Source organism: Micromys minutus, assembly GCF_963924665.1.
Source record: "Micromys minutus genome assembly, chromosome: 10".
NCBI classification, from domain to species: domain Eukaryota; kingdom Metazoa; phylum Chordata; class Mammalia; order Rodentia; family Muridae; genus Micromys; species Micromys minutus.
This window is the reverse complement of record NC_137979.1, coordinates 29,250,636-29,267,132: the sequence shown is the minus strand read 5'-3', so window position 1 is coordinate 29,267,132 and position 16,497 is coordinate 29,250,636. Positions and strand designations below refer to the sequence as shown.

The following is a 16,497-nucleotide window of genomic DNA, read 5'->3' as shown; positions in this document are numbered from 1 at the left end:
ACAGTATGGCTCTGTGATGACACAGAGGGCCTCAAATTCTGCCAAGCATGGCTGACCACACTGATCTTGAGACAAGCCCTTCAGTAGCCCACACTCACATGATCCTGGGCCCAGGGTTTCTGCCTAGCTGGGCTATAGCTGCTGCCCCCAGATTGGGGCTTAGGGAGATCCCTACTCTTCAGCACCCACCCATCTCTAGGGAGCTACGAACTGCTTAGGGACATTAAGAGGTTTCATTCATCCCTTCACTGGGGATCTCATCCTGGAGCGTATAGAGCTGGAGGGATCTCAGAGCATCCAACAGCTGTGCTTCCTAAAGCATCCAATTAGGTCCTTGCAGACAGTTTTTCGGAAGTGCTGACTACAGTTTTCCCTAGATTTGCTCAAGGTCACATGCTGCCAGAATGGAGCTTTTCCCTCCTCACAGCCTCAAGGCAATGGGGTCAGTGAAAAACCTCTTTGTGCTTAGACTTTTCTATCTCTGGAGGGACAGTGAGGCAGGAGTGTGGAAACCAGATGAACCCTGGTGCAGTTCAGTGGGCCTTAGTTTTCCCTGGGACACATCTCTTTGACCTGTATAGCTTCCAGTGGGAAACTAGCTTACAGTTTGGGCAGGAAGAGACAGCTTCCGGGTCTAGCTAGCAACCACAGGTGGTTCCAGTTTGAAGGATCACAAACCTCCCACTTTGAGTCAGATGGGGAAGACTGGCAGTCGTCAAAGACAGTGGCTTCCCATTAGGTAAGATTCTGCCTTTCAGCTTTGAGCCCGGGTCTTTCCAACCCCTGCTTACTTCCTGGAAGCAGGAAGTGTGGTCTCTGTACATGACACCTCTCAACACTAAGCCAAAGGAGATCCTTCTGGGGCTGGTGTAGTCATGAAGCCAGCAGAATCATGTGGCCATCACCAAGGGGCAGCCAGGGCTTGGGCCCGAGTCTCCATGGGCCTGATGAAGCCTCAGCAACTTAGGGAGAGACCAGCTGGAGCCTGGAAGGATAAGACAAACCCAGTACTAACCCTGCAGGCAACTAGGGAGCTCCAGCCCAGGAGGTGCTGGTGCTAAGCAGGCAGAGAGCGGGAAGACAGAAAGCCCCAAAGCCCAGTAAACTTTTCAGACGGATTCAAACAATTTACTGTGACAGCTGGCACGGCTGAGGTCAAAGGTGTAGGCTGTGGTCGAGGATTCCTAACCACAGGCAGCACTTCTCCCTCTGTGTCAAAGCCCCTCTCCCAGGTGCCAAGGTTATAGTAAGGGGTGCCCGGAGGACACTGAACACAGCAGGGACCTAATACTATGGGCTAGAAGGAGAGAGGTTGGTCTCATGCTTGGTCCCCGAAATGCCATCTCCTTCACTCCAGAAGGTTCTGAGTGATGAACAACATAAAAGGTGAAGAAACCCTTGACACTAAATGGCTCCCTGCAGCCTGCCCTGAGTGGACCTCTCCTGATTAGATTCTGTTCCTAGCAGAGATTGGCTCGGAGAGCAGGTGTTGCCCATAACTGGCTTGAACATCCTTCCCAAAGTGAGTACTGCCCTCAGAGAGGTGGCGGGTGCACTGGGCTCTAGGTATAGTCAATGTGGATCCACTTCTCCCCATGGCCTCTGGCTGCTCAGGCGCTCTGAGGAAACTGCTGGAACTCAGGGTGTGGATTCATCTTCTCCAGTACCCTGTGAGAGACCAGAGAGATGGTTCAGAGTTGACAGTGGGAGCCCCCAGCCCAGTCTGAAGAGGTGACATAGGACTGGCTTGGGTGGGAAGCTCCGTAGCAGACAGTTCTGGAGAAGAGTTCTAAAGGCTTCAGTGGGTCAGCTAGCCCGGGGCTCAGCCACAAGTAAACTCTCTGGGCTTCCCGGGAGTTCTGCCACTGCAGCCCTGTCTGCAACGCAGGGACAGGACAGGCTGAGGTGAACTGAAGGACAGGACACAGCCTCGCCCATTAGCTCGACTCCTCCCCACATGTCCTTCTACCTCGCTCTGGAGATGGCTCCTGAAAGACCAGACAACCATCTTCACTGGGGTAGGGTTAGCCCTGGAGTGGGATACCTACAGGACAAGGGCTCCTTTTTCAGTTAGGAGCAGGGGAGACAGGAGGCGTCTAGGAGCGTTAGGACTCCAAGATGAGCAGGTGAGGTCAGGGCCCTTCATTACCCAATCAGAATGGCCGGGATGAAGAGGAGGCCAGCTCCCAAGAGGAAGGGGAAGCCCTTCATGAAGTTCAGGGTGGCTGGGTAGAGCGAGTTGAAGATGCCGGAGGCCATCAACATGGCCAAGCTATTCACACAGGCCACAGCAGAAAAGAGAGCACCTGCAAGTGAGTACACACACTTCAGAGCTGGAAAGACCCAGGGTCAAATGAGGGCGGCTCCACCTCACAGCTGCATGGCCTTCGGTGGCCTCCCTGAGTCTCTCCTCCCTCACCTGTGCCTCCTGCTCTCAGTGCTGAAGTAAAAATCTCTAGGAGGTCATCCACGGGACATCAGAAGAGCTATTAAACGCACGGCTGTTAACTGTTACTTGCACGTATATGCGTGTTTTCTCTGCTTGTATGTCTCTGTGCCACTTGCATGCCTGGTGGCCTTGGAAGCTAGAAGAGGGTGTCAGATCACCCCCCCTTCCTGCCAAAGGGAATTACAGATGGTCATGCGTCACCACCATGTGGGTGCTGGGAACTGAGCCCAGGTCACAGATGAAGAAACAGGTCTAGAACAGGGCCTGAAACCCAGCTACAAGACCAAGTGCTCTTAGAAAGGAGACGGAGCGGGAGATGGGCACAGGGGTGTGGTGCGGGGGAAGGGCAGGGGCAGGAGCACTGTGGACCCGAGCCAGTGAATAAAACACCCACACTACCAACAGGACCAGAGTGAGGATGCCCTGAACTCACATAAAACCACTAGGCAACTGTTTAGCTACACTACCCAAACCAATGACACCATACTCCTCAAGACCCTGAAGTCACTCTCTGCACCTACATATATGTGAACACGTGCACACTCATGCATGCATCCATCCAGAGCCATTATTTACCGAGCAACCTTGAAGAACTCAGTTTAACACTTCAAGCCTCTGTGTCTTTATCTGTCAACTGGGGACAACAAAGCCTAAGGCACATTGTTTCATTCCCTCTGGGCCTATGTACTGTGACCCCAAATGCTGGCGTCGTCACACCCATTTTACAGATGGGAAAGTGGAGGTCTAGAGAGACAAACTCCGCTGTGGTTACTCAGAAGGAACTTGATCACGTTCTTCTTAGAGCAATCATCGTTCCATGGTACAAAACTCCACGGCATCTGTCTCCAGCCAGCTCTGAGCATGGGCACAGGTGCATCTGATTTGCTTACTTACTGCTTACAACTGTCCATTTGCCTGTTTGGACAACACTGGGCATGAGGGACCAGATGCACACGGATCCTGACACTCACCCTGCTCCGACTCGCTCACCAGCTTGGAAAGCTTGGCCCGGATGACAGGCGTAATGACCAATGACAGGAAGAGCAATCCGTACCCTGCAGAAACATCGGTCAGGAAACAGCCATCAAGGAAGGGTGTCCTGACATCAGCCGAGCTCCTACATACAGCCCAGGAGGGACAGATGTTGGACCCAGGAGGAAAGGGCAGAAGCTTTCTGCCCACTCTTTCGAATAAGAGCTACCTCCAGCCCCATTCGTTTTGTCTAAGCCCTACCAATGGCTTTGCCAGAGTGCCTCCAGTGCCCACTTGGTGCTAAAAAGGAGATGGCAGATCCCAGAAAATGAGCCTGGGCCTTGTCTAAGGTCATACATCATCTCCTGGTGTGTAAGTGGAAGACCACAGGCCTCTGGAGAGATGGTTCTACAGGGTGAGAGGCTAATAACAGCTGGAAGACAGACCCTAAACCCTTGAACTGTCTTCCACAGAAATGAGTCTTTACAGGTTTAACCAGGGAGGACCTTGACATAATCTCTCCTTTTAACAGGCTGATAGAGAAGTGACCAGGAACAGAGGAAGCCTGCCACAGCAGAGGCGCAGGGAGATGAGCCACAGCTTCTCTTCTAGTGCTGCTGCAGGGAGCACTGCCCGTGACATTCTGATTTCAGTGACAGATTCTGACCTCTCACACTGAGAGAATACCTCTCTGTAGCGTAAGCTACCCAGTGCGTGGCAATTTGCTTCAGCCACTTTGGGGAACTGATACATGGGCTAAGGAGGTGACATCTGCCAGGGGCGCATGTTGAGGGCATAGCATTTGAGTTCCTTTGCCCTGGCATCTAGCTACCTACACAACGTTTGCACATTCTTCTGTGACCGGTCTTAGCTCTTCTGAATGCCGCGGCCTTGGGTAAATGGTACCTGGTCCCTTTGGTTTTACTCTCAGTCCAGCAGCTGAGTTAACAAACACAGTTGCTACCATCAAACAGCTGACTCTGCACACACTGCGGTTCCGGACTCTAGCAGAATACGCTTGTCTTTTTTAGGGAGTTAACTTCTTCATTTTCTAGCAGCTGAACCTCTCCTCAGGAGTCAGGAGGGGGCAGCAACAAGGGGAGGGAAGGGGAGCTGAGTCAGCAGGAAGTTCAGACGCTGTAGCTTTTTAACAAGCCCAAAAGAAGGCAGAGCATTGCCTTTAACCCTGTGATCCCAGGGTCTGGGAAGCAGAAAAGGAGGATCAGAAGTTCAATGTCATCTTCAGCTACACAGAAAATTGGGAGACCAAGTCTGAGCCTGGCTCTAAACAAATAAGATCCTTGAGGGAGGCCCTGTAATTCTTATCCAAGAGCCAAAGATCAAGACATTAATGGCATGGACTTTGGGAGGCCAAGGGGTGAAACAATTAGCTTATGAGCTATGCTTCTGTCTTCCGCTCTATATTCCTAACAAGATCAATGGTTGATAGCGAGCATTAATTACTTTGGCCACTAAAGCTCTGTATTGTCTGTAGATCAGAGATGGCATTTTTCGGTGGTTTCTCAGGTGTCTGTCCTCTGCACAAGCTGAGAATATAACTCTGGATCCAAAGACACAGGCTTGAACCAGATTTGGGGGACAGTGAGTGAATGACCCCATTCCCACTTTACCTGTGAACATGAGGGGTGTGGTGGTCGCAAACGCAAAGACTGCCATTCCCAGGATGTTGAAAGCCAGACCAATCTCAGCCACCCAGGTGTCAGTCAGACAGAACTGCAGAAGTCTTAGGCCCAGCAGGCTGGTGAGGTAGGGTATGTGCTGAGCTGCAGAGCCATAGCCTATCAGCTTGGAGTCCCAGCAGAGGGGTGTGCTTAGCTCATAGAGGGTCAGGATGTCTTGAGCCCCAAAGTGTACAGTGACCACCACGAATATAGCCAATGAGTACAGGGCTAGATGGATCCTGGACTTCTCTGGGGCTGGGACCACATACAGCTGGACAATGGATCGATGATGGCGGAACGTGAAAAGCCTGGTGGACTTTGGCTCCTTCACTGTCTCACCAAAACAGAATGCTGCGTACAGAGTCATAACAATCAGCACGGCCAAAGCCAGCCAGAAAGGGTTGGCATAACCCTGGGCCCGGAGCCAGTGACCCCCGAGAAGGCTTGCCAGGGTCCCGGCCACACCAATGCATGCTTCCACCAGAGCCATACGGAAGGTGCGACTGTGGTTAGAGCTAACATCCGCCACAGAGGCAAAGCTAGCAGCAAGGAGGCCGTTGAAGTCTCCCAGAAGGGCACAAATGGCTCGGCCAAGCACGAAGAACCCGACGTGCAGCTGTAGCTGCACCACAAAGATGGACACCACGGCCTGGAGCAGCAGACCAAGAGAGGCCAGCACCAGCAATGGGCGGCGACCGACGCGGTCACTCCAGGCTCCCAGCAGGGTGGACCAGAAGAGTCCCACCAGGAAGCCTCCCACGTTCATGTAGAGGGTCCAGTGGGATGTCAGGGTCTCCACTTCCTGTAAAGACACAATCGCCAGCGCGCAGGCCCTCACTTTGGTTAGCTACCATCACCATCCTCGGACCTACAGCCTTGCTTTAGAGCCCTAAGCCTCTTGGAATGTTCCTTCAACTTGTAAAAACAGGCCCAGGAGAAGCGTTCCCTCCGTCTCTCCGCACTCATGTTAACCCTCCAGGCCAGGCTTTCCCAGGTCCACTACCTGAACCACAAGGTAGCCAGCCAGGGCAGGCCCCCTTTGGTCTGTCCCGCCCACCATGCCACGTGCGTCCCCTCGGGGACCCCCAGTCTTCCACAGACCCCGCCCTGTGCCGGGCTGGGACTGCTGCTCTGGTCCCTGCTACCTTCATGAGGGGATCCGCGCTTTGGTTCCCACAGTTCTCCCGGTGGCGGGTGCCATTGTAGCCGAGCTCGGTGCTGAACCGGTGCCAAAGGTACTGTGTGGTGAGCGGTCCCTGTAGAACTAGGGCAAAGTTGGCTAGGAAGACGAGGGGCTCCACGGGACCGCGGAACAGCACGGCGCTGGTGAGGAAACGGTGGGACGAGCCCACGGGGCTCACGCGCCCCTCCATGCGCGAACACGGAGGGGCCGGCACCTCGGAACCAGCTGCAAGAGGCCCAGAGCAGTCGGCGCTCTTTGCGCCTGCGCGGGCTTCGGGTTCTTCTGTTAAAAGTGTGGGGGGCGGAGCGAGAGACAGTCTGGAAAGCTTTGGTCCGCTGCTCTCTGGGCTGGGTGTAGTATCCCTGTAGTGTGACCTCACCGCAAAGATACCATTTTGCTGCAGCCCTCCCTCCTGGGCCTAGAAACACTCAGAAGAATAATCAGAATGTCATTAACTAACATTCATTGAAAACTTTCTTTGTTCTGGGGCCAGAAATTCTGAGTGTATTATCTCATGGCAGCCTTATAGATTAGCCAATTAATGATCCGAACCCGGAGATATGGCAGTCAGGTCGACAGGCCCGCAAGATTAGGGTCCAAAGACTGGATATGTCAGCTGCGTGGAGACTGTAGCTTAGCACATGGGCATCTGTAAGGACAGCCAGAGCCTGATGGGCCGCACTGTGTTCGGCCACTGATCCGTTGACCTCACCTTCATTAGGAAGAAAAGCTGCGTGAAGGCAGGACGTAGTGGCATGTGCGTTTAATCCCAGCACAGCAGAGGTAGAGGTAGGTGGAACTCTGAGTTCGAGGCCAGTTTGGTCTACATAGGCAAATCTAGGCCAACCAAGGCTTGATATCCTGTCCCAAACAAAACAGGAAGGAAGAAAGGAGGGAGGGAGGGAGGGAGGGAGGGAGGGAGGGAGGGAAGAAGGAAGGAAGGAAGGAAGGAAGGAAGGAAGGAAGGAAGGAAGGAAGGAAAGAAGGGAAAAAAGGACAAGCTTTTGGAAGAAATATTGGATAATGACAATGAGATTTGATGCCATGAAAGTGTTATTGTATATACATAACTCATAGAGATTCTCCTGTCTCAGGCTTCTGGGTGCTCTTGCTATTAAACTTAATCACTGTGACTATTGTTAATGACTAATAGGTTGTCCCTTGCTCCTGTTCCTGTCCTAGGAGCCTTTCCTGGAGCTAGTAGGGTCATGGCTGAGATCTGATTCTGCAGTTCTCTTAGAGGAGGGGAGTAGAGACAAGATGAGTCTGAGACTGTTGAGGCCCCCGGGTGTGGGCACATCCAGGGTGTGGGCCTGTGCTCCTGTTGTAGGAACTGACATCTGCACTGTTGCTGAGCAGCTCCCGAGTCCTGTCTGTCTGAGCTTCTGTTTTATTGTCTGTGAAAAAATTCACTGTAACAAACATTGCACCATTTCTTCCTGGTGCCCTTACTTGGTACAGTGGAGATTGGACAACACAACATTGAAGCAGACAGATGAAGCCAGGCTCGGCAAAGAGCAGACTGTGTAAGTAGTGTAGAATCCAACCATGGCCCTTTAAGGTTAGGATCAGAGGCTTCTCATGTGGGGGCCTGGGAGCAGAGTCAGCCAAGTTCTCAAGACCAGGGCCCAGTGTGTGACCCACAGGTCTAATTCTTGGGGTGGGAAGTGGCTCCATTTCTGCCTGCACTTGAGGAGACACAGTAACCCTCATCTTCCTTGAGCCAGCAAGAGTCTCGGGCTCAGAATAGGCACTGGTGCCTATCCTTCTCATGAGCTCCTCCAGATAAATGATTCTGCATTAAACATGCAGGCCTCTGCATCCCACCACTCCCCTCCAACCCTGCCCATCCGGAGCTTTTACAAGTGGGATCAGCACAGGGAGGGAGACAGCTAAAACCTTGTAAATATTTCCTAGATGGGAGCTGAGGTCGGAAGAGGCCAAGGTCTGTCAGCTTGAGAGTGGGTCAGGGTGTGTCTCAGTCCGTGTGTCTGATAACTAGAGGCCTCTTCTGACCCCTTGCTGGCTTCACTGTTCCTGGAGGACGTGCATGAACAAATGCTTAGATAGACCAAAGTGAGGATTGCAGCTTGGTAGGCCAGCAAAGTTTGGAGTATTGAGACAAACAGCTGTGCCACCAGAAAGGCTCACCCTAGTGTGGATGGTGACCTTCCGATAGCTGCATAGCTAGAGTTCCCCTTAGGGTTAGCCTTCAACTCTCTGTGTTCTCTTGTACACACACACACACACACACCCAGGGGCATCTACCACCTTTGAGCCCTCCCACTCCCTCCTCCTCCTGTGAGGAATGGTCACTAGTCCTTGAATGTCCTTGAACTCAGCTCTGCTGGGGTCACTACTCTGCTCTGCCCATACAGTGGTTTCCATTTTACTAGTGAAAGCCAAGTCACCCTGCAAGCCACAGGCACCTGGGCCTCCTCTGCCCTCCCCCCAGTCTACCCATTCCACTCTGGCCTCTTGGGCCTCCTCAGTCCCGTCCCAACAACCATCAATCTTATTCCTCAGCGTCGTCTTTTCGTATGCTATGCTATTTCATTTACCTTGGAATGCTGTTCTTACAGCCACTGGCTGCCCCACCTCTGCTAAAAATGTCACCTGACCCAATGATTTATGACAGCCACTCCCTCCCACTTCTCCTGTTACACCCTCACCATGGGATTGTTAGGACTTTTCTTGTTTCTGTTTATTGTTGGCTGTCTCCCTTCCCAAGAGGTCAAGGATCTTGGATCCTTCAGTATGGTTTCCCAGCTACCCAGAATGGTACCTCAAACAGGGTAGATGCTCTAAAGACTTATAATCGGATGCTCAAGAAGAAAGGGCTCCCCAGCTAGAGCCCAGGCCATGAGAGACCTGTCAGTGTGAAGCTGTGCTGGGAGAGCAGAGTCCAAGAATCTATACTTAGAATTTATAAGTGACGTCACCTGCTGTCCAGTCACCCACTTGGAAGTCAGGGGGAATAAAATGACCCTGCCTTTCAAATCTGCAGAGCAAGGAGGATGTGACCGTGGGGGTGGGGTAGGGTGTGCATGTTAACTCCATCAGAACTTTAAGCCATAGGTAAAAGGCACACAACATGACACTGTAAAAATGTCCCTCCTTGTACATCATCCCTAACCCTACCACTTTGTACTAAGAACCTTTGCACGAGTCAGGGAAACACCTTATCGCTGAGCTAAGTCCCCAGCCCCACAAAATGTCCCTAAGAAAGTGTGATGAAGGGGCCTGGAGAGTTGTCTCAGCAACTAAGAGTACTTTTGGCTCTTGCAAAAGACACGGGTTTGGTTCCCACCACCCACATGACTGCTCACAGCTGTCTGTAACTTTAGTTCCAGGGCTCTGACACCTTGTTTTGACCTTTGCAGGCACCAGACACGCACATGTTACATAAAAATAAATACAGGCAAATAAAGACTTAAAAAACAAATCTTTTAAGCAATGTTGTTAAAGTATGATGAAGGATATGTGTTTAACTATATATGACAGCAATCTTAAGGTTCCTTCCTATGGGGGCTGGAGTCAGTGTAAGAGCACTGACTGCTCTTCTAGAAGTCCCGAGTTCAAATCCCAGCACCCGCATGGTGGCTCACAACCATCACTAACATCAGTTTCTTCTAGCATCTATTGGCACTGCACACACTGTACACAGAAATACAGGCAGGCAAAAATAAAAAACAAAACACGTATACACATAAAATAAAAAATCATTAAAAAATGTTTCAGCCAGGCAGGGTGGCACACGCCTTTAATCCTAGCACTCAGGAGGCAGAGACAGGTGGCTGTCTGAGTTGGAGGCCAGCCTTATCTACAGAGCAAGTTCCAGGACAGCCTGGGCTACGCCCGAGAAACCTTGTCTAAAACAAGACGAAAGTATTTCTCCCTATCCAGTAATTGGATAAAGACTAAGCCATCCTGAGAGGTTATTTCCCAGAACCCTGTGTCACATACACACAAGCTCTACTCTAACATATGAACACAGCACCACACACACACACACACACACACACACACACACACACACACACACACACACACACACACACACCCTGAATGTCTATCTGGGCATGCCTATATAGAAATCTCCAAGCAGTGGTGGGGAGGGTGTGTGTGTGTGTTTAAGCCTCTCATTGGAGAGCTACCATGGCCTTTAACATAATTGGCTGGTGCTGGGAGTCATATAAACTAAATTTCTGTTTCCCTCTGCATTGGTGGTCATTAGGCAGGGGGTAGTCTTGTAACCTGGGGGTGCAGATCTGTTGGGGTAATAACCTGGAGACACTGGTCCTGTTGGGAGTGTAACCTGGAGATGCAGGTCTTGTTGGAGGTGAACCTAGAGACTGGAGTTAGGCTTGGGCTTTGTTGGGGGGTAACTTGGAAACTAATGCTAGGTACCAGCCTGTTAGTTTACCTGAGTTCAGACTCAGGTCAGGTTCTCTAAATTGGAGTCTGAATTTAAAAGATTTGGCTTCTCATCTCCCACTCTGCACCCCAGCCCTTTTTTTTTTTTTTTTTCTTGTGAGTAGAAGACCCAATCACAGGACTTTCTGAAGCTTCATGAAAACAGTAACAGGGCTATGTCTTTGTGGTGTCCCTGGGGCATGGGGTAGGGCCCATCAGTGGGAGACAGGAGGAAGTCCTGAGGCTGAATTCTTTTCCTGCTGGCCACCGTCTTCTTTAACTTCAAATGGATGTGCAGTGGGTCCACCCTGCAACTCTGTAGCACAGGGAGCCCTTCATTTCATGGGACCAGAATACCCGCTGGAGAGGTAATGTAGTTCACCAATGGCAACAGCCTCATTCAGGACGGACAGAGGTGTGCTGCGGCGGCGTTGGTCTCAAACACCAAGATCACATGGACAGAGCCACACATCATAGGAATGTCAACCCAGAAAGCTGGACTAGTAGAGCTGAGCAAACAACTACAAAACCAAGAGACACAGGTAGCTCGTGCGTCTTTGTCACCACTCATATCCAAGGGGTTACTAATACAGAGAGAGGTCTTCTGATGGCGCAGGAAGGGCTATTAAAAAAAACAGAGAGGAAATCCTCTCCCTACTAAGGGCTCTATGGGGGCGTGGCCATCATCCACTGTCCAGGACATCAAAAGGGTTTTGGGGTTCAACCCTTCCTCAGCACCACAGTAACACTTGGAAATAAGAGAAGTTGTTCATGAGAAAAGTCCCAGGACAGAAAATCAAAACAACACAGAGTAGAGATCAGAGTTATAGCAACGTGATGTTCGTAGAGGGGTTAGGTAAGATTTGCCCCACCCCCACCCTCCTAAAAGGGTCTCTCTGTATAGCCCTGGCTGTCCTGAACTCACTCTGTAGACCATGCTGGCCTTGAACTTAGAGGACTGCCTGCCTCTGCCTCCCAAGTGCTGGGATTAAAGGCACGCGCCACCCACACCTGGCTAGATTATCTTCTGTGTTTTAAAGTATTTTATCTTGTAAAATACCAAACTTTAAAAAAATATTTATTTATTTAATGTATGTGAGTACACTGTCGCTGTCTTCAGACACACCAGAAAAGGGCATCAGATCTAGTTTTTAGGTGGTTGTGAGCCAACCCTGTGGTTGCTGGGAATTGAACTCAGGACTTCTGGAAGAGCAGCCAATGAACTGAACCGCTGAGCCATCTCTCCAGCCCAATACCAAACTTTTGAAAGTCTGATGTTCCTCTCATACCTGTTCTGCCTCAGCTGGAGGAAGTGGGTTCTGGGAATATCACTGTGAACCTACTGTGGCACCTGGCAGTGCCAGGGACTTGAGAGGTGGTTGCACTTGACTGTTCCAGACAACACTCCTGTGGCTTGGTGAATGGAGGGATACGGCCCCTGCTGTGCCTGCTCGGTGCTGTGAGCCCACCCTGTAGTAGTTACCTTTCTGCTATTGTGATGCTGACCCTTGACCAAAAGAAACATATGGAAGAGTTTATTTTGCCTTAAGGTTCCATTGGATTAGGAGTTCACCCTGGCAGGCAGGTATGGCGGCACATGGCGGACCAACATGGCGGACCAAACCGCAGGATCAGGAAGATGAGAGACCTCATCACCTGCTGCAAACATGAAGAGAGAGAGAGAACTGCAAGTCGGGTAAAGCTGTGAACACTCAAAAGCTCTGCTTCTTCAGTGATAGGACTCTTCTCAGTGGTTCTCAACCTGTGGGTTGCGACCCCTGGGATTGACCCAGCTTTCCTTTGGGGTTACCTAAGACCATCAGGAAATAGTTTCATAACAGTAGCAACCTCACAGTTATGAAGTGGAAATGAAAATAATTTGGGGGGGGCTTCCCACAACATGAGGAATTAGGAAGGTTGAGAACCACTGTGTTAGACTGTACCATCCCCCTACCAACTAGAACCACCAGCTGGTGACCCCATTTTCAAATATCTGAGCCTCTGGGGGCTGTTTCTCATTCTACCAGGAAAACCCATCCCACCTTGCTTGGTTTATTTAGATCCCATTCGGGCTTTAGGTGCGACCTACTTCTGGGACATCCTTCCAGACAAAATTAGTCCTTGCCCTGTCTGTGCGCACCTCTGCAGTTCTGTGATGTAACAAAAGTTGTGGGGTAGAACCTCCTGCAAGGCTGATTAACTGCTTAGAACTTCAAAGACTGTTGAGAAGTTGGAATGCTGCAGGTCCAGAGCCTAATTACAATTTATCTCGAGCTATCCCCCCACCCCCATTATTAGCCATTCCTTTCTGATCTCTGTGTCTGATCTAACACAGTGATGATCAAATCAAGCCTTTAAAATATTTTAATATATTAATCATATTTATCAAATATTCTTAAATATAATATTTATTAACTCAGCAGACCACTGGCTTCCATCAACCCCAAATCTAAGATTGTCATCAGACAGCATGAGACCTGTAACAGAAAACTCCCCATCTTTGCTCTAGCTCACCTCTCTATTTCCCTCAATGTGTTTCAAAGTGTCTTGACAGGCTGGAGAGATGACTCAGTAGTTAAGAGTACTGACTGCTCTTCCAGAGGTTCCGAGTTCAAATCCCAGCAACCACATGGTGGCTCACAACCATTTGTAATAAGATCTGATGCCTTCTTCTGGTGTGTCTGAAGACAGCTACTTATATATAAAAAATAAATAAATCTTTAGAAAAATAAAAGTGTCTTGACTTATGACTGTGTTCTGTTACTATGAAGGTGTGAAACAGCTTCCAAGTTGGAATACAGAATTTGGGATGGCCTCAATCTGTGTTCTTAAGCCATGACCAATATTTGGCTCCAGAATAAACAACTGATTACCACAATATAGTCAGGATTAAGACTTGGCAGAAAACATTCTTACCTGCCTGGGTTTCTTCACTTCTCTTTTCTTTGAAATTGCCTTTTATTGTTTTATGTGGGGGTCTCTGTTGGCTTCTTAGTAACATTTTGAAAATTCTTCTGGCTTGCTCCAGATACATCCTTGAAAACATAGCCAATCACAGGTTGGTTAGGAACAGCTGGTTTTTATCTCCATCCTGGAGCCGTGCTCAGCCCCTCCTGGTGGGACTGCCTTCAATCTCTCCCATGAGTTTAAAGAAGAAATCTCTATTTGTTCTGTGGAGTAATTCTTCTGGCACCTTCTGTTTGTCTGAAATCATTTTCTTTTTTACCTTTGCTTCAAAGGGTGATTTTATCTGGGTACCAAATTCTAGGTTGGCAGCTGGTTTTTTCTTCACCCTTCTGAAGATGTCACCATATTGTGCTTTAGACACCCCCCCATACATAAATAAGTAAATAAATAAAAGTGGTGTGTTTTTGTTGTTGTTGGTGGTGGTGGTTTTGTTCTGTTCTGTTTTTGAAACAGGGCCTCTCTACATTTCACAAAGATTACTACCTATCTCTGCTTTCCAAGTGCTGGGATTAAAGGGGTATGTCACCTGGCTCTTTTTGTTTGTTGTTTTTAAGGGCTTTAAAACACACAGCCTTGGAAGTTCTCTTGAAAAACTCAGAAATTGGGCTGGAGACATGGCTCAGTGGTTAAGAGCACTGACTGCTCTTCCAGAGGTCCTGAGTTCAAATCCCAGTAACCACATGGTGGCTCACAACCATCTGTAGTGGAATTTGATGCCCTTTTCTGGTGTGTCTTAAGAGAGCAACAATGTACTTGCATATATGAAATAAATAAATAAATCTTTAAAAAAAAAAGAAAAACTCAGAAATTGTGGTGACATCAACCCAGGCCATAGTGGCAGACGCTTGGAAGGGGCTGTGCCCTCTCTTCACCACTGGCTTCCACTCATATAAGGAATACTTACTGCCACCCTTACCTCCCCATCCCTGAGCCGAGTCAAATCTGGAAGTAGATTCTTCCGGTTCTCATGGGCTTCACAGGGCTTTGTCGATATGCCAAACTGCTCTTCCAAGGGTCTAAGAAACCCCCCCCCCCCGCCATATAACTTACTTGCATTAGTCCCAAAGAACATGCTGGTGTCCGGCCTAGGAAGTCTGATGTCACTGTACTTTATAGCACAAGGGGACAAGATGTCTTTGGAATCTAGTCTTGTTTGTGATGGAGAGGCTGTGTTCTGATGGAGGGCTTCCTTCCAGCCATGCCCAGAGCTCACAGGGCAGGGCAGGCATTGATCCAAACACAGCTAGAGCTGTGGCAATGGGCAGAGAGAATATGACATAAGAGTGTGACAAATGACAAGGATGTGGCAAGGTCAGGATGGACAGAGTGGAGGAAGAGGGAAAAAGAGGAAGAAAGAGACTCTTGCAGAAGCCACAAGGAAAGGATTTGCTGCTGAGAATAATGACAGGCTGAGGCCCAGAGAGGCCCAGGGAAATCTTGGCAATTAGCGGTTAACATTGAACATGGTGGAAGCTTCAGCAGACGTGCTAAGGGAAGGAAGAAACAAAAATTAGATGATAGAGTTAAAGACCCCCACACAAGCTCACCCTTACAGAGTCCAGCAGGCAAGCTGCAACCCAGCCTCAGCTCCCTCTACAGTCCCGGATATGGCCACTTTGTGAACATACAGCTCTCAGGGGCTAATCTGGGACAGCATACCCTAGACCAACACCCAGGTGTTGCCGGTGCCTTTCTTTTAGCTTTTCTTCTAGTTTTGCTTGTATTTATTTGTTTTTGTTTATTTTGTATTTGTTTCTGTTTTAGGTTTTAAAAAATTGTGTGTGTGTGTGTGTGTGTGTGTTTGTCAGCATGTGGGTGTGTGCTCATGAGGAGGCCAGAGGGTTCGGGTCCCCTTAGAGCTGGAATGACAGGAGGTTGTAAGCTCAGATGTGGGTTCAGGGAACCGAGCTCAAGTCCTCTGCAAAAGCGGGAGACATTTAATGCTAAGCCACCTCTCCACCCAACCCGTCTTTTAAAAGGCTTTTCTATGTATTTAGCTTTACTTGGTGTTTGGCTGGTGAATGCTGTCCTTACATACTCCTGAAAGGGACTGGGAGTGAGTGGGTGGGTGGGAGCTCTGGAGCTGACTCTGGTGCTGATATGCTCCTAATAAAGATGGAAGATCACACTTGTATGAAAACAGCCTCATGCGCTGGGCATGGCAAAGTGGTAAAGAGCACTGGCTGCTCGTCCAGAGGACTTCGGTTTAAGACCCAGGATAGTTCGCAGCTGGCTGTAACTGCAGCCCCGGGTATCTGACGCCCTCTCATGGCCGTCGAGGGCATTGCATATGCACAGTGCGAATATATGCAGACAAAATACTCATAAAATAAAATTAAATTAAAAACATGATTATTAGCAGTCAGGTGATGGTGGCGCAGGCTCAGCACTCTGGAAGCAGAGGCAGGCGACCTCTGAGTTTGAGGTCTACGCAGTTCTGGGACAGCCAGAGATACACAGGGAAACCCTGGATTGAAAAACAAAACAAAATAAATAACAAAACAACAACAAAAAAGAAAGAGAAGAAAATATCCTGGAGGGGGGCTGTAAGTGTGGTTAGTGGCATGTTTGTTTAGCATATTCCAAAGTCTTGGATGCAGTTCTCTGCATCATATAAGCCAGACAAGATGGCTTCCGCTTGCAGTCCCAGCACTGAGAAGGTGGAGGCAAGATGAGAGGATCAAGGTCAGCCTTGGCTACATAGAGAATTAAGGATAGCCTGTGCTACAAGAGACTTATCTCGAAAGAAAGGAAGAAGGAAGGCTGAAGAGAGGGAGGAAAAGAGATAAGGAACAAAGGAAAGAAAATATCCTTTTGGAATCCAACAT

At 49.5% G+C, this 16,497-nt stretch overlaps 1 protein-coding gene across 1 annotated transcript; it reads right to left on the bottom strand.

The window, feature by feature from the left end:
- Positions 1-1,123: 1,123 nt before the first annotated feature.
- Positions 1,124-6,505, bottom strand: SLC46A1 (solute carrier family 46 member 1). The gene is made up of 5 exons (XM_080923856.1): positions 6,249-6,505; positions 5,053-5,905; positions 3,421-3,504; positions 2,150-2,306; positions 1,124-1,668 (listed from the first exon to the last, which is right to left on the bottom strand). The coding sequence occupies exons 1-5, from the start codon at positions 6,474-6,476 to the stop codon at positions 1,611-1,613; spliced, it is 1,380 nt and encodes a 459-aa protein (XP_080779982.1). The 5' UTR covers positions 6,477-6,505; the 3' UTR covers positions 1,124-1,610.
- Positions 6,506-16,497: the final 9,992 nt, after the last annotated feature.